The sequence below is a fragment of the Parasteatoda tepidariorum genome, chromosome 6 (genome assembly GCF_043381705.1).
Source record: "Parasteatoda tepidariorum isolate YZ-2023 chromosome 6, CAS_Ptep_4.0, whole genome shotgun sequence".
Lineage (NCBI taxonomy): Eukaryota > Metazoa > Arthropoda > Arachnida > Araneae > Theridiidae > Parasteatoda > Parasteatoda tepidariorum.
This window is the reverse complement of record NC_092209.1, coordinates 25,590,632-25,614,676: the sequence shown is the minus strand read 5'-3', so window position 1 is coordinate 25,614,676 and position 24,045 is coordinate 25,590,632. Positions and strand designations below refer to the sequence as shown.

The 24,045-nt window shown below is 31.4% G+C and overlaps 1 protein-coding gene across 2 annotated transcripts in view; it reads left to right on the top strand.

Moving 5' to 3' along the window:
* The first annotated feature begins 8,537 nt into the window (after positions 1 to 8,537).
* The window catches only part of LOC107440430 (pancreatic lipase-related protein 2), a 46,936-nt gene continuing 31,428 nt past the window's right edge, over positions 8,538 to 24,045 (top strand). For both annotated transcript variants that reach the window (XM_071182112.1, XM_071182113.1), the window contains exons 1-4: positions 8,538 to 8,706; positions 11,719 to 12,158; positions 15,398 to 15,644; positions 22,474 to 22,698. In XM_071182112.1, the coding sequence (XP_071038213.1) occupies positions 8,685 to 8,706; positions 11,719 to 12,158; positions 15,398 to 15,644; positions 22,474 to 22,698 (934 nt within the window). In that variant the 5' untranslated portion in view covers positions 8,538 to 8,684. The remainder of the gene's footprint in view (positions 8,707 to 11,718; positions 12,159 to 15,397; positions 15,645 to 22,473; positions 22,699 to 24,045) is intronic.

The following is a 24,045-nucleotide window of genomic DNA, read 5'->3' as shown; positions in this document are numbered from 1 at the left end:
AAAAATATTTTTACTAGACAGAAAAATGAATGTTTGTAACCGTAGCTTGTGGTAATTTTAAATACACGTGGTCTGGTGTCTGTTTACTTTTTATTTATATAAATTAGTCACATTTAAAAGCAAAACTAAGAGATAGGATGAGCACAATTGATAAAACTAGGAGCTGAAAGCAGAAAAACTGACGGGAGAGCGGCTCTGCTGGGCATCGGTATCAGAAATTAAATATCATGGCTCTTGAAGCGGTACTTTAGTGTCCATGTTAAATATATATAACTCTTGTTTCAGTACAGAATGCTTTTAAATTTTTTATATCAGAGGATTATGATATGTGAAGAGAATTTTTTAGCTTATATTTATTACAATTTAATTTCTCAGAATTCTTATGGTTGGCTGTAATACTTAAAGGCTTCAAGAAATTTTCGAACCTTTCGTTCAGGCTTTATAAAAAGTCCGGCACTGGAACTTAAGATAACACTTGTACGTCACTTATAAAATTGAAATCCTTGAAATAAATCTTTAATAGATGTTATTCTTTCAGACATTTTTCTTTAAAAATATGGTCTTAAACATATTTGAACTACGTAACGTAACACATAGTAGCACACAAATCGCGATGAGCTCTTAAAAATATTCTTAAATGTGAGAAAATACAGTATTTGAGAAGATAAAGTAACTTCGCAATAATAAAAAAAAAAAGAAAATAAAACATTTTTAATATTACTGTAATTTTCTTTTAATAACAAAAGAGCAATCACGTTCTTTTATTTCGTGGTTTAAAACGGATTATGTGTGGATTAAGAACTAATCCTTTGGATTAATTATGGATGGCAGGAAATTTCTCATTTTATAGCATTTAAATATCAGTGTGTAACGGAAAACAATAAATTAAAATAAATTTTAATAGTTTTAAAATGTTATATCATTCTTAAGTTTTCAAAAAGTTTTATTAAGAAGTTTCACGTTCAAAGAATGTGGAAAATGATAGTTAAACATATTCGAAATTTCAAATGCGTTTACAAAATTTTTATTAAATAACCAAGTAAAATTTGAAAAATTTTCAAATATATGACGAGAATTTTTAGAAGATTTTGGAAAGCAAAAGTTTTTTTCTTGGGGAGGGGACGGGGTTAACTTAGAGTTGGATCTATTATTAACTTTAAAAAATTCTAGGAGGATATCGTCAATACAAACTTAATATACTGTAGCATCAAAGGAAGTAGTGGTTTAAATGATTTCTTTGAAACTTTTCTCAACTTTTTTCTTTTCTTCCTTTTTTTGTTGATGGAGGAAAAATGTTTGATCAAAAGAAATCCGTTAAAAAATAAAAAACAAAAATTAAATAAATAAACAAAATGGAATAAAATAAAATAAAAAATAATAATCAATAAATTTAAAATAAAAATAATAAAATGAAATAAAAAGGAAATAAATCAACGGTTCAGTGAGAACGTTCTAATGGAATCTAAAATAACATTGCGTCTATAGAATCGAAGTATCAGTCGTTATAATGAGCATGTCATTGTAATCGAAAAAAAAATATTACAACACAAGAAAGTATAATAACGACAACAAAATAATAATATGAAACGTTGTTTTTACAGAAAAAAGTTTTAAAACGTAGTTTCACTCTCTTTCTCACTATTTCTTCGGGAGCAAAAACATCTGCTATCGTCTGAAAATGATGAGATAATAATATCTATTTCAAAGCCGGATGATGGGTAGCGGCTATTTTAAAACCATTCGCTAGTTCAGCGTTATAAAATTATTATCTAACGATTCCTAAAAACGTCATTAAAGGTGTGTTTCACTTCGCGCTTATTTCACAATAACATTCGCTCTTATTTATTTAGTTTTAAATGGTAGTTTAATCTAATAAAAATTTAATTAAAAGTTCGATTCTAAATTTACCACGTTAAAAATAAGAATATATATTGGAAATAAACTTAAAGCAAAGTGAAGGCTTCGGGCAAAAAATAAATATTTTCGAATTAGTAGTCTTTTAATGTATGATTCTTGGTTAACTCCCTTGCCTGTGATGCCCGAACTCAGTTTAGGGCTATACTCGTTTTTAAATTTTCCCTCTAAAAGTTCAGCAGTTTCGCGCCATTTGTCGGAAATTCAAAAGAATCTGAGGGGCATAGAATTTCTGAAAGTGGATGCAAAAATTAACATTATTGTATTAGTTTATTATATTTATTTTGAAAATTGTGTCGTTTGATTTATTTCGCTATAATTTGAGCAAAAATTACCGTAATCTTTTTACATTATCCATACATGTGAAAATAATGAATACAGTAGATAATTCGTTACATTTTTTAAAATTTATTTCTAACATTGTGATGATAACAATGAATAAAATTAAAGAGAATTTTTTTCCTCCATTTTTAGGACGTTTTTCTCAAATATATTCCCCAGGCAAGGGGTTAAGTAAATTCGATTTATAGGGTTCTGATCACCACTTCAAAGGCTTAAGTAAAACTCCACTTTTTTACAGTTAAACATTGTCGAGCCTTTCAAAAAGCTGTCAAAATTAACCTAAAATCTGGAAATTTTAGTTTGGATTTTTTTCACCGTTTTTTTTAAAAATATTTTGTCGAATCCGGAGTAGTTGGCATCCTTGCATAATACGAAATTGGATTTGGCAGCATTTTCCTTATTGGTTCGTATACCATACAAGAAATATTGTAAATAGCCTCTTTTCATTTTTATTATTATATCATTTTTTATTCATGTATATCAGTCTGATGTAAACACGGTGCAACCCACCAGAAGCTGCCTACAACCACAGCGAATCTTGTCCTTGTTTTGTCTCTTTGAGTCAGATCAGATGAATTGGTGAGAGCCCTACACTTTTTTAAATTTTTATATATATTAGTCCAATAATTATTTTTTGGAAAATTATTGCATAAGTTTTCTGCATCTCATATATTAAGAGAGAATATACAGTGTGTTCTAGGATTATATGGACAAATTTGAATAGCAAAACCCAATTTTGAATTTATGAGTACCAATGTTGAACTCCATGGCTTTGTAATTTTGAACCCAATCCAGAAGACAAGGGACCTCCTGAATCATGTTGGGAGAAATATGCCTTCGTGGAGGACTTTTTGATGAACTAACCCGCATTTGTGTTACATGGAGAGAAAAATCACGAAAACCTCTCACGGTTAGCCTGATGACAAGGGGACTCTAATCTATGATCCGTCTACCACTGAGTAAATTTTACGTCTGCACTGTGGTTTTTGTGATCCAGGAGAGGAGTTTCAACCACTCATCACTTAGATTCGAACCCGGATCACCATATTGGGAGGCGAGTGCTCTATCTCTAGAGCCACAAAGACCCTGTGGTAGATGATATGTGTAGTAGATGATTTATCACAAAAGATATTGGAAGTTTTCACCATTGCTAGCGATGCATGCGTTACACTGTCAGGCCATGGATTGGCGAACTCGCTCAAAATATTCCTGGATTTTGTTGGATATCCACAGCAGCTCAGACAATTCTTGCAATTCTCAGGTATTACGTACTGAGCACATTTTAAAGTGCACCCCAAAAAAAGAAATCTATGCTGCTTAAATCCGGAGAGTGTGGTGGTTAAAGAACCGGTCCACAGATACATATTTCAGTCCGAAATATTCGCATAGCTGCCAACTCTTCTGGTTTTCCCGGGCGATTTTAATTTCGCATTTAAAGTGGTACCGAAACTCATGTCATGCCATTAGACTTCTTGAATTATAATAATAATTATAAATGAGTTTGATCACCACTACATATAAATAATTACAACGAATATATAAAAGCATACTAATTATATGATAGCGAATTTTAACCGAGTCAAAATATAACTATATTTTTGAGTAAAATTGTTTTTCGGTTATTGTTTTACTACCACTTGAAAAATCCATTCTCAGAAAGAGTAAAAGTTGGCAGGTATGTATTCGTTTCGATTTTCAGTAGTTTAAATAAAAATGGTTGGTAAAAAAAATATTAACCTTAAAGACATAATAAAAAGTTTTATTTTAAGGAGTTGGCGGAAAAAGTGGGCATATATTTTACGGTATTGAATAAAAGGACAAAGCACAATTTTTGCATCTTCGTATTTAAAAAAATGAAAAATAAATAAATACGAGTAAAATGGGACTGCGAAATATGGAATACATTAAAAATTTGAAATTTAAAGATACAGCAATTTTTATGTATTTATTTTTTTTTTTTGAAATCGCTTTTTTTAAACTTGAAGTAGCGTTTTTTAAATTTAAAATTTGTAAATAAAATTTTGTTTGAAAATTTATAATTTAAAATATAACTGTGCAAAAGTACTTCAGATATCTGTAAAATATAAACTGTAATTTATTATTTCGTAGCAAATCAATAAATCCATTTTTTTATATAAGCAGAGAACGGAAATAATCTTTAAAAATAGATAAACCACTACAACGGTTGTTAAGTATGAAACTAATGGAACAATTCTTTATTCTTGCTAGTAAAACTATATATATTATGTAACGTAAATAAAATTAATACACCGAAAATAATTCTTTGTTTTTATAGGCAATTGTTTTCTAGAAATAATAATACCATTTGTAATCATTTAATGTATGGTGATTTGAAGGAAACTGATGGAACAAATTCCCGACAGATCAGATGAAATTCGAGGAAATGGCTGATATGATGACATGTCCTCGAAGGAAAGTGAAGGCTTAAAATCAATACCAGGCGCGATTGAATGCATGGATCGATTTCCATCATTTTATTTTAATAAAGTTATTCATATTGCAGTAATGCTTAACGTAGACATAATAATTTGTTTCGGGGCATTTATATTCAGTTATTTCATCTCAATAAATTTTTTGAAAGAAATGATGTTAAATTCATTTTTTGTTTTGTATTGATTTTCCTTTATCAGAAATTTCACTAAGTTAACTTCGTATATGATTTAAGAAATTGATAATAATGTCTCGTAAGTAGTTGTCACAATTTTATGCTATGAATTATTTAAAATTTTTTTAAAATTTTTTGTTAAAATTACGATTTATTGCCATTAAAACTTAAATTTTTAGTGTTATAATTTACACCATAAATTTTTATTTGTAATATTGACTGCAGCGTAGTCAATTTTGTAATGAGTTAAATTCATTTAATTTATATTTTGCTTTCTAGCAAAATGTCTTAATTCAAAACGTTAATTAAACGTTAATTCCGATCGTTAAATGAGATCACAGGGCAGTTTAAGAATTTTTAAAACTTTTATTCCCTCCTTACTTATAAACTTTTGTTCCTCCATTTTAGGTGTCAAACAAAGAAGAACACTAAAATCAGAAAATTGATTTCTTTATTATTTGTTTCAGCCGAAACTATTATAACTGCAAATGTTTTACTACCAGCTTTTCCTCTTTTCCGTCTCGTTTTCACTCCTGGAACATTTAGAAACCAATAGCTTCTCATTTCTAGTAGTTTGCAGCATTTTCCAGAATGAATTGAAAGTAGCTGTGGCAGACTTAGAGCTGGCTGTATGAGCCAACAGGTAAAATTAACATTGCTTTTCAAAGCTCTGCCGCCAAGGAAAATAAAAAAGCCATAGTTTAAGTGCCTTACGCTTGAGGCGATACGATGATTTTAAACTATTTTTTTATAATCTTGCCGTGAAGAAATATCTGCGATTTAGAAGAGACAAATAACCAAAATATTTTAAAAGTTATTCAACTTCTTTAAAAATCGCCAATTTGGCCACATTTTCCCACCTGGATGAAAATTATAGAAATCACTGCCTTTTTCTCAGTTTTTGCAAATTTTTATAAGTCAAGCAATGCTGCATTGAAGTAAGTTTTTGAATATTAAAAAATTAGACCACAAAAATGTTTTATATTTTCACAAAACTGTGGCTTTACTCCATATTTTTATATGTTTTGCGTTTTTTTTTCTTTCGAAAATAAGTGTATACAGAGCTGGTTTTAGACAGGCTAAACTTGACCTAATTGTTATGAGTAACAGTTGCAAACTTACAGCGGTTATAATAACATATTATTAACGCAAAAAGAATAACTTCATAGTACGACGGAGCCTTCGAAAAACAACTAAAATAGTTTTTTTTCAACCCCAAAATAGTTTTCATCAGAAAGCGTAAGTAGGCAGTATCATGTTTGAATTGATGAAAAACTAAAACTAACTAAACTCTTCAATATCTCTTATGAAAACTTGTAGCATATCTGTTTCGATAAATATTCATAGGAATGTAAAAACACTGTATAAAAATAGATTTGTTTCAACACGAGATGTGTTCACATTTTCAAACAAGCCATTATCATAGGTCTGACTTAATAAACAGGTGTATTTGTTTAATGAGTTTCCACGCTTCTCAAAAATTGTTTCATGTCCTTGGCTTCATTTATTGCTAGTCATTATTTTATCCATGGAGATACTCATTAGAATAAGGGTTTTTGCTTGACCTTTTACAAAGAATCTCTTTACCGGAAAGCATGTAACCTTACGGCAACCTTGTTTCGGAATTTTCTTTTTATTGTCACGTAAATGTTTTTATTAAAAACCTTTTTTCAATAACGCAAAAATCTTGCAGTTTCAAACCTTTCATCCTAAAAGGTTTCAAAAATTATTTTGTTTCTTAAAGCTTTTTTAAAAGTATTGTCTCTTAGGTAAAATGGTCTTTTAGGTCCATAATGACAGTAACATACCTGCCACCTCTTCCGGATTTACCGGAAGATTTTATTTTCATATTTAAAGTGGTAGCAATACTCAGGTAATTCCAATTAACTTTTTTAATTATAATGATAATTATAAATAAGTGTGACCACCACTACATATAAATAATTACAATAAATATATAAAAGCATAATAATCATTGAGCAAGCGAATTTCAACGGGATCAAAATATAGTAAATATATTTTTGAGTCAGATTGTTTTTCGTTTATTGTTTTACAACCACTCTGAAAATTCATTCTCGGAAAGAGTAAAAGTTGGCAGGTATGCATTAGCTGACGTCACCCTAGCGATAGGATCAAATTGCATTGTCCATTAAAATTTCAAGACAAGGTGGATTTAAACTGAGCATACAAGACTTTGCGAAGAGAAACCCTATAACTACCTAGATTTAAGATTTTTTCACCTTGAGACTAGTTTTATTAAAGGGTTTTCTCACGTTTAAAATCCTAAGTCAACCTCGATTTAAGGTTTTTATATAGAAGGTTGCTTTCCAAGATTTTGGATTAGGGTAATGAGCGTAGAATAGAGCAGATTGTCACAAATCTCGTTTTAAGGTTAGAAGGTTTACACGTAAACCGCATAATAAACCTATTTAGGTTTACATTAAAAGGTTTTTGCTGAGTTAAAATAAACCTTATTTTGCTATCTGGGTTTTCGGCCTCTTCCAGTCTGACGCTGTAATTCCTTCCATTACCAATTCCACTTAATTAAACAGATGGTAACTTTGTAATGGTTGAGGGTTCATACTGTTCTTACAAAATTTAAAAAAGAGCTATTAATTAATAATCAACTGAAGAAATTGCAAATTTTCTTTTTATTAGCTTTTACTTTAAAATCATATGATTCATGCTTTATAGTAATAGTCATTTGATTGTTCGAAACCTTTCGGGCCTGTGGGGGGCCTTTTACCTTGCAATCATTTGATACTTAGCCTTGTGGTAGTGTTAATCATGATTTTAAAGAAGAAATTAAGAGAAAAGATTGGCTTACAAAATCATGAAATGGATGGAAGAAAATAATTCGTTATTGTGCTGTGACTGCAGCGCCTACAAAATTATCAATTAAAATCGATTACAGGGCCTTGGGAGTGTAATGATAAAATTGTGAGGTTAGTTGGCACTGGAACATGACTTTTTTGAAAAATTTATAAATTAGAACAAAATTTATTTGAGAGAATTACATCACTTGTGAAAAAAGGAGCTGGGGTTTTAGTTTTTGAACCTTCTTTGAGTATTTCAGCATCAAAGATTTTGTTGTAATTAGCTGTAAAATATTTGAAAGTTTTTATTTTTTTAAATAAAATTACGTATTTAAGGTCATACGTGTTTCTGCAAGGTCATAGATTCATGTTTGAAAAAACATGATTTTTTTCAAGTTTTAAACAATTTTTAGTACAAAGCGCAAACGTAAACTATTTATCGATTTTAAATCTTTGATGCCGTTTTCATTCTTATTTCAAAGGGCAAACTTTGCCGAATTAAAGAGCTCCGAATTAAAAAAAAAATGTTTTTCGACCCACTCTTGTTTAACTCTGATTTCATTTTAAATCATAACTTTTATTACCACTTAGAAAATTTTTCATATTAAAGGGTTAAAACCAGTATTGATTGGAATGTACAAAACTGTACTCCCCCTCCCCCGTATATTTGACCTTTTGTGAATATATCTTATCATTCACAGCATTAATCCAAGGATTCATTTTATCATCCTTAATATCGTGATATCACAATAAGACTAGTTGATTATATTTTGGTAATCCATCTACACATTGTTTATTTAAAATATATCTTTAATCGAAAGATCATAAATATGAGAGACCCTGGGAAATAGCCTATCACCTACAGTAAAACACCTGTTGCGTTTGATGAAATAAAAAAGATATTTTTTGTTGATTAAAAACACATTTTATCAATTGCTGCCAACGTGTTCAAACTTTATAATTTAATCAGAATTTTAGCATTCAGGATGTTGTCTATTTTATTTACGGGTAAGTTTCAGAAAATTTTTTACTTATTAAGAAAAAAATATTGATAATTAAGCATTTAAGAATCACTAATAGTGCGAAAGATTTGTTAGAGATTATAATATATATAAGGACTAGCATAAATTCATTTAACTGTATTTATAAATTATTACTGATTCTTAAATAAAAGTAAAAATATTTTTTTTTCAATCTTCATTAAATTCTACTTGAAAAAAGTATTTAAAGCATGTTGTGTTTCTTTAGAGCAAAAGAGATCTAGTTTTAACCCTTTAACGGAGTATTATATTATACCACAATGAATGTATGCTGAAATTTAAATAACTGTTAACCCCTTCTCTGTCGGATTTTTCTTTTCGAATATCAGACCCGAAAAAGCATTTTTTTATTGCTGAAAATTAATACATGTTCGATCCTGAATTCGGAAATTCAAAATATTTTTGTCCTCAAGCAGAGTTTTGCTTGATCTATTGGTGGTGAAATATGTGATGTCCCTTCCACTGATCTCCAGTTTACCCTACAATGCACCCAAACTTCATCTTAAAGAAAAAGAGGAAAAAAACACTGTGATAACATATTTATTAACTCTATAGTGTTTACGATAATTTTCTACATAAAATAATTATTAAAATTGGGGTAAAAAATATTTCGGAAAAGAATTTTCACTTGATAAATCAGAACTATCATCTCCCGACTGAGAGATAATAAATTCACTGTCCTCTGACTCACTCTCTGAATACATCATAACTATTTTGACATGCAACGGTAACTCTAATGAAAGCGAAATTGCAGAAAGCACGAAATGATTTTGATTTCAATTCAAGGTGGGAAATCTCACTGCGAAAATTGAGAAGAAAGTGGGGCTAGTTGCACCTTCCTTTAGTAATATTTAGAAAATAATCGTGTGATTTAAAGAGACGTGCAAGTAGCGACGAATTCAATTTCAATGATGTAATTTTTCTCTTCGTTACCTGGCATGCGACGCGGACCATACGGGTACAAAAATGCAGAACCAATGAGATGCGACGCTGACAGGGAAAGGGTTAATTAGAATAAAATAAATAAAAGCTTCCATAAAAATATACCTCAATCTGAAACAATCATTCACAGGTGTTTTATTGTTCTAAATCTAAGTTGTTCGCATAATTAATTACTACTTTTTAATTTTTAAAAATCACGGAAATAAAGCCAGTTAGGGGAATACAACCGAAAGCGGCACTTCGTTTAAAGATCTGCTGCCAGAAATAAATAAGCTGAAATTAGATGCAAACAGTCACCGTGTTATTTAGAGACACTGTTGTATCAGTTTGACAGCAGTGATTGGTCAGATGTTTTATGCGTTATTCAACACTTTACGTTTCATAAATGTGTTAATAAAAGATATTTTCACAGTAAGACGACCTTTATGAATTTATTTATTTACTATTTTTGAGCATTTTTTTTTCTGTTCCTATTTTTTCTGTAAAAAAAACAAGAAATGATTTAATATCAAGTAATAAACACAGATTACACAGGCTTGTGATTTATAATTCGTAAAAACTTTCTGTAACGAATTTTAGTATGGTCAGTACTCAAAACATGAGTGCCTAATGAGAGCGTACAATAAAAATGAGCAGTACCCATGGAAGTACCCAAAAATTTTTTAAAATTAAAACCTAGCCAATGTAAAGGAAAAAAAAATCAGAGAGAGGGCAATGTAAAAAAGTAACATAATAATAATAGTGCCTAATTGCTCACTAATAAAAATTTCAATATAATAATATTTCGGGAACATAAAGCTTAAACAGAATTATTATTTGGTAATATTCTTAATAAATGGAAGAAATAGATAAATTATATCACTATATAAAAGTTTTTAAAAAAAAATCAATTTAGTTTTTTGAAGATCGTTAAACTTGTTTATTCAATCTTAAAATAAATTTTCAAATATTTTCTATAACGAAATATTTCTGCAGCGGAATGGCATTTTCTTACACGGGAAATATAGGATTTGTCCCAAAAAATGTAACGTACGCAACCATGATTGTTCTTTGTATAAATTTATCAATAATCCTCTGTTCTAAAATTCGATGAAAAAGGTTGTTATAGTTATTCTTGTCGTATACCATTAAGTCGAAAGAGGTGCGCTTCTTCTTGTTTTCCAGTGGCACCATTTGACACACACATATGTCACAACCCGTTTATAGAGCGGACCCATTCATATTCATTCATTCATCCACAGATCGTAATTTTGACCTGAACCAGAGAACGATCTCCAGAGGTATGATTTGTTATGAACAAATTGAGGACTTGTGACCCGGCAGATTTAAAGTGTACCAGTCACCATTTATTACACGGGTAGTCTTCGGCTGGTGGGGATCAAACTCACGACCTCTTGGACATGGGCCCTACCTACCAGGCTATCCCAGCCCAGTTATTATAGAATGAACTTTATTTAAATAGAAAAAGGTATTACATAAGTAATGAATATTTAGTGCATTTAACCCTTTGCACTCGAAGTTCTTTCAGTTGTCAAAAAAACGGACGCAACCACTAACATTTTGAAAGATTTTTTTACAAACTTACCTTATAATACCCGGAAATCACTGAATGAAGTGGTAACTAAACATTAAGGTGAAAAAAAAGTCACATTTAGAGTGGCGGATAATTTACAGGTGACAGCGGTGACTGACAGTCACCTCTCGAGTGCAAAGGGTAAATATTCAGGGATTAGAAAAATCTATCGAACAACTTTTATTCTAACTTTATGTGAACAATATTTCTTTTGGCAGCAAACGTTTTGGATGATTTTACATGGCAAAAGTTCTTACTGAGATTGCAATATAGGCATTAAGATTGCAATAAAAACTGAGATTGCAATAAAGGCATTATTGTTTATTATGAATTACGTGAAAAGGAATACATGTAAAAGTAATCTAATCGTTACTGTAATTATTTGATTGTCCTTAAATTCACTGATAAAATGGGTTTTGCTTTAAAAAAAACATTTCTGAAGTCGTAAAATACTTATTTTTGCAGCTTTTTTACTGGTCTGCTCTAGCCATGGTGACAAAGTGGACCTAGATGGAGATGCAAACATTTATGAATATGCTAAAAGTGCTGTAGAAGAAGTGAAACTACATAAGTTAGCCTATAAATTGGGCATCTCTCGATCACACCCAAGCATACTTCAGAGAGCTCAAAGTGTGTGTTACGATGACTTGGGCTGTTTCGACAAGGATGGTACCTTCAAGCACTTGAAAACACTTCCCGAACCTCCAGAAACAGTAAACACTAAGTTCTTACTGTATACAAGAAAGAATTTGGTTGTACCTCAATTTTTAGATTACAAGGATGTGAGCACTGTTCTCAAAAGTAATCTAAACCCTTCTCACCCTCTCAAGTTCATAACACACGGTTTTGGTGGAAAAAACAATTTAACATGGGTGTGGAATATGAAATCGGCCTTATTAGAAGCGGTAAGATTGATTTTGATCTCTGAGGTTGAATACTAATTTTTATATGGACATTTCTTTTGCTTTTAATTCTAATGGTTAATATTATTTTTTCGCTTGATTGAACAAACAAAACTAAACAAAAACAAACGTTCTAACAAAATTTTGGGAACATTTTATTTGATTTCTAAGTTTTAAAACTCTGATACAGTGATCTACACTCTTAAACAATTTGGTTCAATTGAAAACCATAATATGGTGTAAACTTGTACTTGTTGCAAACTAAAGGAGGCTCAAAAAATGTTGTGCCTTCAAGTTTCAGAAGTACGATAATACTCAGCACCATAGGAAAGTTGCAGCCAATTTGAACCCCAATATGGTTTAACGCTCTGCAAAATATCTCACAACGTACTTTACCTCATTTTGGGCAAAGCTCACTAATCCCCAGGTACAGCTAAACTTATACAGGGGTGGGGAAAAAATATAGAAACACTTCTATACTTACTCAATGTAAACAATCTTTCATTTAGCAGCCATTGTTTTGGAAGATTTAAATGTCAAAACTGTTGGCACAATTCGAAAGATCATGCTTGAAGTTTTGAGAATTTTAGAAATGGAATCCTTTTTACTCATGTAAAATTTTCCGAATGGCGTAATAAGTTAAAAGCTTCTTATTTTTAAAACTGCTATGATTAAAAAAGCATTCTACCATCAATATTGAAATCCTGTTGAATGATTTCAAAATTGCTGACATTAAAAGCTAAAAAGAAATCAATGTTCATTTTCGTAGATCCGAACTTTTGCAAGGGTAAAAGTAACATCATTTCTATAAGCTTAAAGAATGATCTTTCAACCTGTGCCAACAATTTACCCATGTAAACTCTCCCAAAATATTTGCTTTTAAAAGAAAAATTGTTTTCATAGAGTTAGTACATACGCGTTTCCATAGTTTTGTCTAACTCCTGTATCTCTTAATCATAGCTCCAACTTCATACGGTAATGTAATTTTGTTGTGGGTTAGTTGATTCTTAAAATGCCCCGTATTTTAATTTTATTTCCTATGATTCATTATTACGGATTCAAGGATTCCTCACATCATTGTTTCGGGGGTAAAAAGTTACAAACTATAAGCGGTAACAATTTGGGGAAGGAAATAAAAAAGTGACAGTAAAAATATGGTTTTAACTAATTTACGTAGCTTAACGAATCTAATATGAATTAGTTTTAAATCTTTCATCGTCGCCGACTTGATAGTTTCATCTCGTAGTAAAATTTTTCAATGACCGCAATAACCCTGTTATTGCTTTTTGATTGAGAATTTAGAGAGAGGTAATATTATAATACTTACAGCATTAAAATTTTTCAAAAAAATTAAGTTATTTTACTAATACGGATATGGATGTAAGTGCTGCTAAAAACATCTTCTATACTCAGATTTGAATTATTAATTTGTTATGGTACGTAAGAAAATTAGGATTTAATTTTTAAAATTAAGATTTTTAGGCTAAAATATAAATATTACTACCACAACGAAAATAATTTCTCAATGGCTGTACAAGTTGGCACCTGTGCTTATGCCTTGATGTATTATATTAATCTTTTTCTAGTCGAGTTATCTGTAAAAAATTCAGTGAAAAATGCCTTCAATGAAAAACATTTGTTAGGTGGTTAAGTGAGGCTCACTTTTGGTTAATTTCATTTGATATTTTTAGTGTTAACTACTACTCCTCTATTAAAAAAAAATCGCTTTCTCCTGGAGTCAGATGGATATACTGGCATTTGAATTATTATTATATTATAGCGGACATAAAAAAAATTCATGTTTCCCTTACATAAATTGTAAGAATAAATTGTAAGAATTGAAAGAATAATATGTGAATTGCCAGTCATTATCTTTTTGGAAATAGTCATGTTACTGGGAATGGAGTTTTGTTTGCTAATGTTGCAGCTATTTATTATACATTCTAGTTAAAACTCTTTGTCGTGATAGCGATATAAGAATTGATTTAACGATTATGAACAGAACTTGTTTTAAGTGTGCAAACACTTTTTGTTTTGAAAAAATAATGTTGGGCTTTTAATATTTTCATTTAAATTATTTATGTATAGTATAGGTTATAATCATTATAATAATTTGTTTTTAAATAATAAAAAAGCAATAATTTACGTGTTTTGTTCCAACTTTAAAAATAAAATAATATCTTTCGGAAACCGGGTGATTCGACAGCTATGGTTTAATAAATTCGAACAGCAGGCATCACATAGAGTAACTGAGTATGACAGATATATACGCATTATCTATCAGAGATACTTTAAACCCGTTTGCTCCCAACGTCCTAGTTGGAGGACAGATCTTTTTTTCATTTTTTTTCATAAAGAGATAAAAACTGATAAAATAATTTTTGCAAAAGTAGTTTTTATCTTGTAAAAATTTAAACGTCTCTGTTTATCACGATATATAAGTGATATAAAGAGTCTTATGTAGATCTCTTATCATGAAAATGTGATTTTTTTTTCAAATTTTTTTAATTGCATTATGAAAATTTGGATGCTAATGGGTAAAAGAAAATCAACGTCATTTGTACATTTCGTAGAACATATTAGTAACATAAAGATTATAATTTAGACCTGTTATTATGGAAATGTGATTTTTAAAAGAACCAAGTGGCAGCTAAGATAAAAAAATATCCACTTAATTTATTGGTTTATCGATACGACATACATTTGCGGGCTTGTGTGCTCAATTAAGACTTATAAACCTTTGTCAAGTAGAAGTACACATAGCACAGTATAGTGAAAAACATCACAAAGAATACATCCAGGGGTACGGCGGGATTCGAACCTGCCACTTAATTCATATACTTGCAAACCATTACCTTTTCTAAAAAGTTTTTTCCTAGTGGTAGGGAAATTCCGAATTAATTGAGATTGTTAACAGTTTTACTTTAGACTTTAACCAACTCTTGAACACGTTTTCAGAGAGCCAGCAGTGTTATTATCTAAATGTTTGAATTGTTTAAATGTAATGATAATCACAATCATTTTAAATCGCATTCATCTAAGCAAGAATAAAGTATATATGAATTTTGCTACCACATTAAATGTAAAAAGTAAGATCTTCTCTAAAATCCCGAAAAGTAGACAGATATTAGTATTTATGTACTGCCACTCTTTCTCAAATAGCACTTTTTCACAAATTTACAATATAAAAATTTAGGTATTAACGGGTTAAAAGAAAACAAAGTCATTTGCACATTTTTCAGGAGGAAGTGAATGTAATTGTCATCGACTGGAGTTTAGGTGCTCGAGTCCCTTACTACATACAGGCAGCAGTCAATACTGAATTGGTAGGCGCAGAGGCAGCGGTTCTTTACTACAGGATTAAGGACAAACTTGGAATCCAAGAAAAAGATCTCCATCTCATCGGTTTCAGTCTGGGTGCCCATGTGGTTGGCTTCATTGGAAAGAGAATGCAAGAATTACGCGGAACTAAGCCTGGAAGAATTACAGGTACCATTAGTTTGTACCTGAAACAATTTCATAAATATTTCATTTGTTATAACATAATATTGTTTTTGCTCCATTTCGGTTCTGTGTGTTATAAAGGATGTCCGGTAAATGTTGCGACAAACTTCTAGGGGAAATAGGGCACATCATAGGGATTACCTAGGAAACCATGACCGGAAATGTTATCGAATGTCGTTAAGGTTTTTTCTCTCCCTATTATGAACTGCTACATTGTGTGCCGTTGAACATCTGGTGCTTTTATTTTTCGGAATTATCTTAATTTTTTGTTTACTATTAATTATTGTCACAAATTACTTTCAAATAGGTACAGTATTAGCTGTTTTATCGTAATTTAATGATTTGGTGACTAACCGGACCAGCTCGCCTAATCTTTAAATTACGATTAAACAGCATTTCGGAGCCTATTTTAATGGAACTCTCGACAATAACTAATGGTAACATAAGAGCCGCGATGGCTCAGGGGATAGAGCGTTCGCCTTCCAATGCGGCGAACCGGGCTCGAATCCCAGTCGATACGAATTCCGCATCCGGCTGGCACCGACCACAGTGTTGACGTAAAATATCCTCAGTGGTAGACGGATAATGGGTTAGAGTAACCTTGCCGTCAGGCTAACCATGAGAGGTTTTTGTGGTTTTCCTCTCCATGCAACGTAAATGCGGGTTAGTTCCATCAAAAAAGTCCTCCACGAAGGCAAATTTCTCCCAATGCTTGATCCATGAGTTCCCTTGTCTTCTGGATTGCGTTCAAAATTACAAGGCTACGGAGTTGAACATTTGTAATCGTAAATCCAAAAAAAAAAAATTGTCGGCTGTTCACCGACAGTTATAAAATTAAATAATAGTAACATAGGGTCTCCTCGCAGTCAGGCTAACCGTGGAGGGAGGTTTTCGTGGTTTCCCTCTCCATGTAGCGCTAATGCTGGTTAGTTCAATCAAAAAGTCCCCCACAAAGGCAAATGTCTTCCAATACTTGATCCAGGAATTCTCTTGTGTTCTGGATTGGGTTCAGAGTCACAAGGCTACGGTGCTGAACATTAGTAGTCGTATACCCAAAATAAGGTCGGCTGCTCAACGACTGTTATAAAAATTATAAAATAAAATCAGACCTTTTGATCNTATTTATAAAATAAAATACTTCTGAAAAATAAAGTTACAAGTTCAAAGACACACGAGCATGTCCATTATAGGAAAGCGCCCCCAGCAGCGTAAGATGACATTTGCAGTCATGGTTTCCTAGGTAACTCTTAATTCGTATGATGTGCTCTACTTCCCTAGAAGTATGTCGCATCATTTACGGAACACCATATAACTCATATATTTCACATAACTCATATCAAGTTTTTTTAATATTTTTAAATTTTATTTTCACTCATCATTGTAGACAAAAAAAAACGTTAATAAAAGTTCAAAAATGATATTTAAAGCTACATATTATCCAGGCCGTGATGCTTTCCTTCGTTTTAATTTCAAGCACAATTTTTACCTCTATAACTTTCTTTCGAAAGCAATATTAATTTTATTTATGCATTTAGAAATAAATCATCTATTCATCTACCTTCCCAAAAAAATTCTCAAGAATATTCTGAAGAAGTGTGTTCAATAGATTTATGTTTACCAACAATAGATATCATTTTATACGTTCAATAGATTTATGTTTTCATCCATAAATTGTTGAGTGGGGATGGCTGAATACGTTGGAGAGCATTCAAAACAAATAGTCATTGGCAAATTTCGCTTTGGAAAGTTTCCAGTTCTTGTTGCAGGTTATTTATAAAGGGATCTGGCATACAAGTGGTTGCGTTTTAACGTTATATTTTTATTCCAACTTTTACTGCAGACGAAGCCTTCGCATTCTTTGCGGGCGACAGAAATATTGGAATGTACTAAACCCAATAATATATTATTAATAATACTATCGGAATAACCTTGTTAGAAAAAAATATATTTTAATTTTTAAGTTTTAAATTGAAATTCGAATTTAAATTTATAATTTGTACTTTATATGATTTCAAAAATACTTCATTTGCTTTGACATATTGTTAGTTTCATTCGATAACTTATTTGGGACAAAATTTTTGACCGAAATGTGGCAATCAATTTTAGCTGGGGTATTTTTAAGATTATTTTAATTGATAAACGTCTTATTTTAATTGCAAAATTTATACTTTTGTTTAAAAAGGTACTTTTATATTTTCGAGTATTTTTAAATATTAAAAGATATAATATACTTTCAAATGATTTATTTAACACGTTCATGCCTTGGTGACCCACCGGTGGGTCACGCTAGATTTTCTCATCTTGGCAGCGCACCGGAGTAAAAACTGGTAACAATAAATTTCATATTTTTTTCTTTTTCAGGGAATAATAAAAATCCATAACTACCAATTGTTTTTAACGGATGCAATTTTTATATTGAATTGCTTCTTCGCCCTGATATATTTCTTTACAGTGAATTGTTATTGTTGAGAATAGATTAACTCCTCCCTGATATTATCTAATATTGAAATAGTTCTCCTACCAGTATTTTCACTTTTCCCGGCGTGAACGTGTTAAACTGAGTAGAGGGCATTAATAGAAAATCGCGACTGATTGAAATTATTCAGTTATTGTTCTCGTTTTATGCATAACTCAATATTGGAGAGGAAATGATTATTGTTTGCTGGCAACAACGAGTAAATTCTTGGAGCTGGCATCTTTTTCAAAAGGTTAAAGACTGGTAACTGAAATATTTTATTCTTAGCACTTAAAATTGGAGAAAAGGAGTATTCTTATCAACCAAAATCCGTTAATTATATAAAAATATATATTATGTGATGCATATCATTTCTGGAAACAAACAATTGTTTCATTTTCTGACAAAATACCATTTAATTTATGTGCAAACCAGCTGACCACGTTTTTTATCGGTACAAAATAAGAGACCGGCATGTAAACATTTAAATAAAACCCAAAATGTAACCAATATCTTAAGACTTTAACATGACATAATACAGGATGTCTTTTACAGGGTTGTTCTTGGCACGAATGTTTTCGTGACCTTTGTTTCAAATTCGAGGATTTTTGGTTTGATTAATATTTAAAATTATTTTTTGAATTCGAAATTGATGAATGGATATTAGTTTTCAAAAGAAAGTGGTAGTTCACAGAACCACTAACAGATATTTTTGTTAGATATTCTCTTCAGCGATAGACGCTGGCAACACTGGGGAAATTCCCCCTCCCTTCTTGAATGAGATTTTTTAAAACACATATCGATAATATGTGTTTAAAATTGCAGATTTGATATCGATAATATGTGTTGTAAATCTGCAATAGGCTTTTCTCTATAAGCTGCTGTTTTTAGAAAATTTAATAGAATAGTCTGAAACAGGAGTTTTTAAATCACTCAAGTGTTCTAACTTCTCTGTTACGTAGGGCTTGGTAGTAAGAAAGCGCTGTTGCTTTTCAGCTCATGATGAGAGATATGTTAAGATCATGTTTTTCTTGTTTTGAATGTTATTTTCAAAAGGGCAGACAAACGTAAATATATTTATATAAACCTATACGTTCTTTATGAACTCGTAGGGCGAGATAGCCTGGTTGGCAGGGCGTGGGACCCATGCACAAGAGGTCATGAGTTTGATCCCCGATACTTTTCATGTAGTAAAGGGGGTCTGGTGGATATTAAATCTGTCGGGTGGATCTGTCATCTGTCGGGTTGTAATTTTGTACCTCATTGACGATGCCTTTAGTGCTTCGGCCCCTCACCTTTTTATTTCTCAATGTATTTTTCACCTCAATGATATGACAACTACAAGATGAATTGGATAAAGGTCTCTTCGCACCCCTTATTGTCTAGTTACATATCAATCATAGTATTTGTAGCTTTTTCTGTGTTCAACTAAACTGTATGGTCGTAGGCAGCATTCTTCCCCTCCATATGACATGATCAAAACTTAAAATATATCCGTATATTTTATCAATATCTATTATTAAACTTAGTCTGAAATACAAAACAAAATGAAGATTGTTCGGTCTAGGTAAAAAGCTCCTCTCGCTGTTCGTCTGGAACAGAGGCGGTGACTATGGTTACGAGGTTTAACTATTTCAAGTAGGGGTTTTGGGTCAATAATTGGGCCAAGGCAGGTTTTTGATCGAATCGGCGAGAAAAAGGGGATCAGGGGAGAGAAACTCCCCTCTTTGAAATGCGCTATTTATTGTTTCCATAGCAGCAGAAAGCTTAAGTTTTTTTTAAATCGAGGTGAGTTCTTTTTATCGACAAACTGTATTTTCTACTGCTTCAAATTTTGCTCTTTTTATTTACCCACCTTACTGACTATTAAGGAAATGGGGCAGGGACGGCCTGGTTGGTAGGGCACTGGGCCCATGTCCAAGATGTCGTGGGTTCTATTCCCGCCAGCCGATGACTCCCCGTGTAGTAAATGGTGACTGATTCACGTTAAATCTGTCGAATCACAAAGTCCACCATGTTCCCATAACAAATCCTACCTCTGGAGGTAGGGGAGAGTGGTGTCGATTGTAACATTTTTTACTTAACTATTTTTAACCAACAAAAAATCCAATATATTATTAGTATTAATTGACAGACGAGTAAAGTAGACTATCCTCTACTAGAAAAAAAATTAAATACCTGATTTTAAATATTATTATATTAGTTATTAACAATTTTTGACAGTCGTGCACTTGTTACAATTGTCCCCACTTACGGGGTCAATTGTAACAGTTCATAAATTCAACTAAAACATAGTTAATTATACATATTATCATAGTTGTGATATATTTTTTTATTGATCAAAATAGTAGTGATATTTTAGGAGTAAAAATAATAATGAGCAGAGACCTAAAGGGTTAAACTTTTAACTTTAAGGGGTTAAAAATTTTAATTTATGCTGTGAAAGGTGACAAATAAAATAATGCACATGCAACATAATATAAATGATATAGGAAACTATTGGTGGTTCTTAAAGAGTTAAGTAATGGTTTGTAAACATAAGATTATTTATTTTCAGCTGTTACAATCGTCCCTTTACTTATTGTTACAATTGTCCCCAAGACGCCATTTCAGCTTCATTTGTTAAAAACAATGCTAGTTAATTAGCAAAACTAATCTTTTTTTTATTGAAATGTTAATTAAGGTGTCCACTTACATATTCGGTTACTAATTTTTATTTGTTTAAACAAAATTACTTTGTTACAATATAATATTCTAATACCAAAAAAAGTACTTGCGTGGCGTGAAAATATCTTTTGTGATGTAACTCTTTCAAAAGTACATAAAAATGGTTGCCATCAGGGGTGTACATGTAGATTTATTAAATACACCTTGTGCGCCACCTAGGAACCAAATCTAGAACCCGACACTCGAAATTTTTGCTCTGTTACAATCGTACCCTGTTACAATTGACCCCACTCTCCCCTACTGATCTAAGAGTTTCCTCGTCTTCTGGATTTGTTCACAATTACAAGGGTATGGAGTTGAACATTAGTAATCGTAAATCCAAAATTGAGTCAGCTGTTCAACCACGGCTATAAAATTGAAAAAAAGTGATGTTTGCTGACTCAATAAGTGAAATTAAAATGAAGTGATTAGTTAATTTAGTGGAAAGATGTTAATGAAAATTGGAAAAGTGAAAAAGAGAAGGAAACGCAACAAAAACATTAAAAAAACACACACAAAGAAATCAAATTAAGCATGGGATTAGTAAAATAGGTAGATCGCAAACACGCTTGTTTTTTTAATATTAGTAATAAGCTAAAGTGAGTCAAATAAATTAAGCTCTCACAGAATTCCAATTTAAAATAAGGATGCACCACGCCTAAGCAATAGGGAAATGTTATATTGCGAAAACTTAATCACTACACGCGCGCTTCTCGCTACGCGTGTTCTTCGAACTACACGTGCTTCTTACATACCTCCATTGAGGACTACAATACAGTGGTTTTTTTATATAAGCTTTCGAATCACTTACAAGTAGGGTTGTGAAAAGAACTTTAAATCAAATTTATAAAAGAAAGAATGATACATTAACGCATAAACTTATCGACCGCTAAAAGAAATTTTTCCAAAAAGCGTTGAAAGTTGTCAGGCCTGTCACAAAGTCCTCCATGTTCCCGTAACAAATCATACCTCTGGGGGGTACTGATCCAGGAGTTTCTTTGTTTTCTGGATTGGCTCTAAATTACACGGCTACGGAGTTAACCATTAGTAGTAGTAAACCTAAAATAGGATCGGCTGTTCAACGACGATTATAAAGTGTAAAATAAAATATTAAGGACATGATAATAAATATATTGATGTTAGTTTTAAAAAGTGAACATTTTCTAGCTGTATAAAAAATATATATTTGAAAAATCTCTTCTTTTTAGATTTAAGAAATGAGTGCTAATATATCCCGTCCAGTTTTAAAATAAAGCACTTTTCAGTAGTAATTTTTTGCGATGTTTCTATAAATTCTAAGGTGCTTTTTTTCAAATTGTTCAAGCGTTTCTTTACTTGTTTTTCATTTAATTTCTTTAAGCGTTAATAATGATGTTAATTTTTACGATCCAACGTTTCATAGCTATTAATGATGTTTAAAAAGTAGGAGTTTGAAAATTTTGTTCTTTTCAGATTTAAGAAGGAGTATTAATTTAAACTGCCAAGTCTTCAAAGCATTTTTCAACAGTAATTTTTTCAATGTTTCTACTAATTTGAAACTAATTTTTTCAAAGTTGCTCAAATACAATTAATTCTACTTATTCTTCTATTAATTTATTTAAGCGTATCACACGCCATAAACCATGGTTTGTAACATTTGTTTTGACATTTCAGGCTTAGATCCAGCCAGCCCTCTATTTGAAGATGAAGACGAAAATGTCCACTTATCGAAGAATGATGCTGAATTTGTAGACGTTGTGCATACAAACGCTGATCTTTTGATGTACGGTGGTGTTGGTATAGAAAAACCCATAGGGCACGTTGATTATTATCCAAATGGTGGTAAAAGGCAACCTGGGTGCCCAAGTACTATAAAAGGAATTTTCTTCGATATTTTTAGTAAGTATTCTAAGAATTAGGTTTTTATTATAGTAGAATTTATCGATTTATCACTGCACCAACTGTTAGAAATTTAACTAAAAGTGTTCCCTCTTCCTAAAAAGCAACTTTGATCGAGTTCACAGGTAGCGAGAATCTTCGGTAGTGGCGCTTCTACATTAGATATTGTGGCCGCTATATGAAATGGCTCCAAAGCATTGATATACAAAAATGTCAACATTTAGAGTGGGTTAAATGGTCAGTGGGACTGAGATTTTCCTCTTGAGTGCAAAGATTTAAAACTAGCACAAATCTAGCATATATATAAATATACGTACAATATAAATATACATACAAAATAAATAAAGATACAAATATAATAATAATGAAAACTGACGAAAAAAAAGTTTAAAATACATAATTCCAAGCTACGATAGAGTCAAGCAGCTCATGTCATAACTGGAAGAATATTTGAGTAAATTTTTTTAAGCAAAGTAAATGATAACCTCATAAAAGAACTGAAATGATTACCACAATAGGAAAAATCCGGAAAACATTGACAGGAAATAACATACTAAATATTACCTAGAAAATACAGTAACAGATATGTTCAAAAGTTTCTAACAGGAAACCTAACATCCTAAAAATCAAAAAGGAAAAACGCTAAACCGAAATTCAAGTGGAGGCACTGACATACATGGCAGGCTCGTCAGGGGGACATTACCATGCAGTCAGTGCGGGAGCAGTTTCAGCGGTTGGCGGTATATTATCGTAAACAACCATACAAACTACTGCCCCAAGAAAAACAAACAAAATAATCGGGTGCTTGGATCGGGGGTGAATTACCTTGACGCATAATTGGGTACTTGTCTATATTTCAAATCGATTTATAAAGGTTAATATATTAAATCTGAAATTTATAGTGTTTATATTTTATTATTTTTTTTAATCATATTTCCTCTCATCTATATTTTAAAAAAATTTTTGTTCTCCATCTTTATACACATACTAGAGCCCACACTTGTTTGGTATTCAAACCTGCAACTTTCTAAATTCACCAGAAAAATTCTGTTTCCCATCTAATAATTCATACACTTCCACTTCGACTACTTCTGTGTAGCGACCTCCTTTATTTATGACCAGTTTTGGGAGGCATGGTATTTTTTCCATGGACTTTGTGTTTGAGAAAACTTTTAAGAGAGACTATCAAAACCTCTTTCAGCTACCGGAAAAGATCAAATCAGGAAACACGAAAAAATATGAAAACAAAAACTATTAACAAAACAAATGGTCAAATGTACTCAAATTATTTGTCAGTGGATCTTATTTAGAGGTCTCTTTTTGACGATCTTCGAAAGAGGAGTAAAA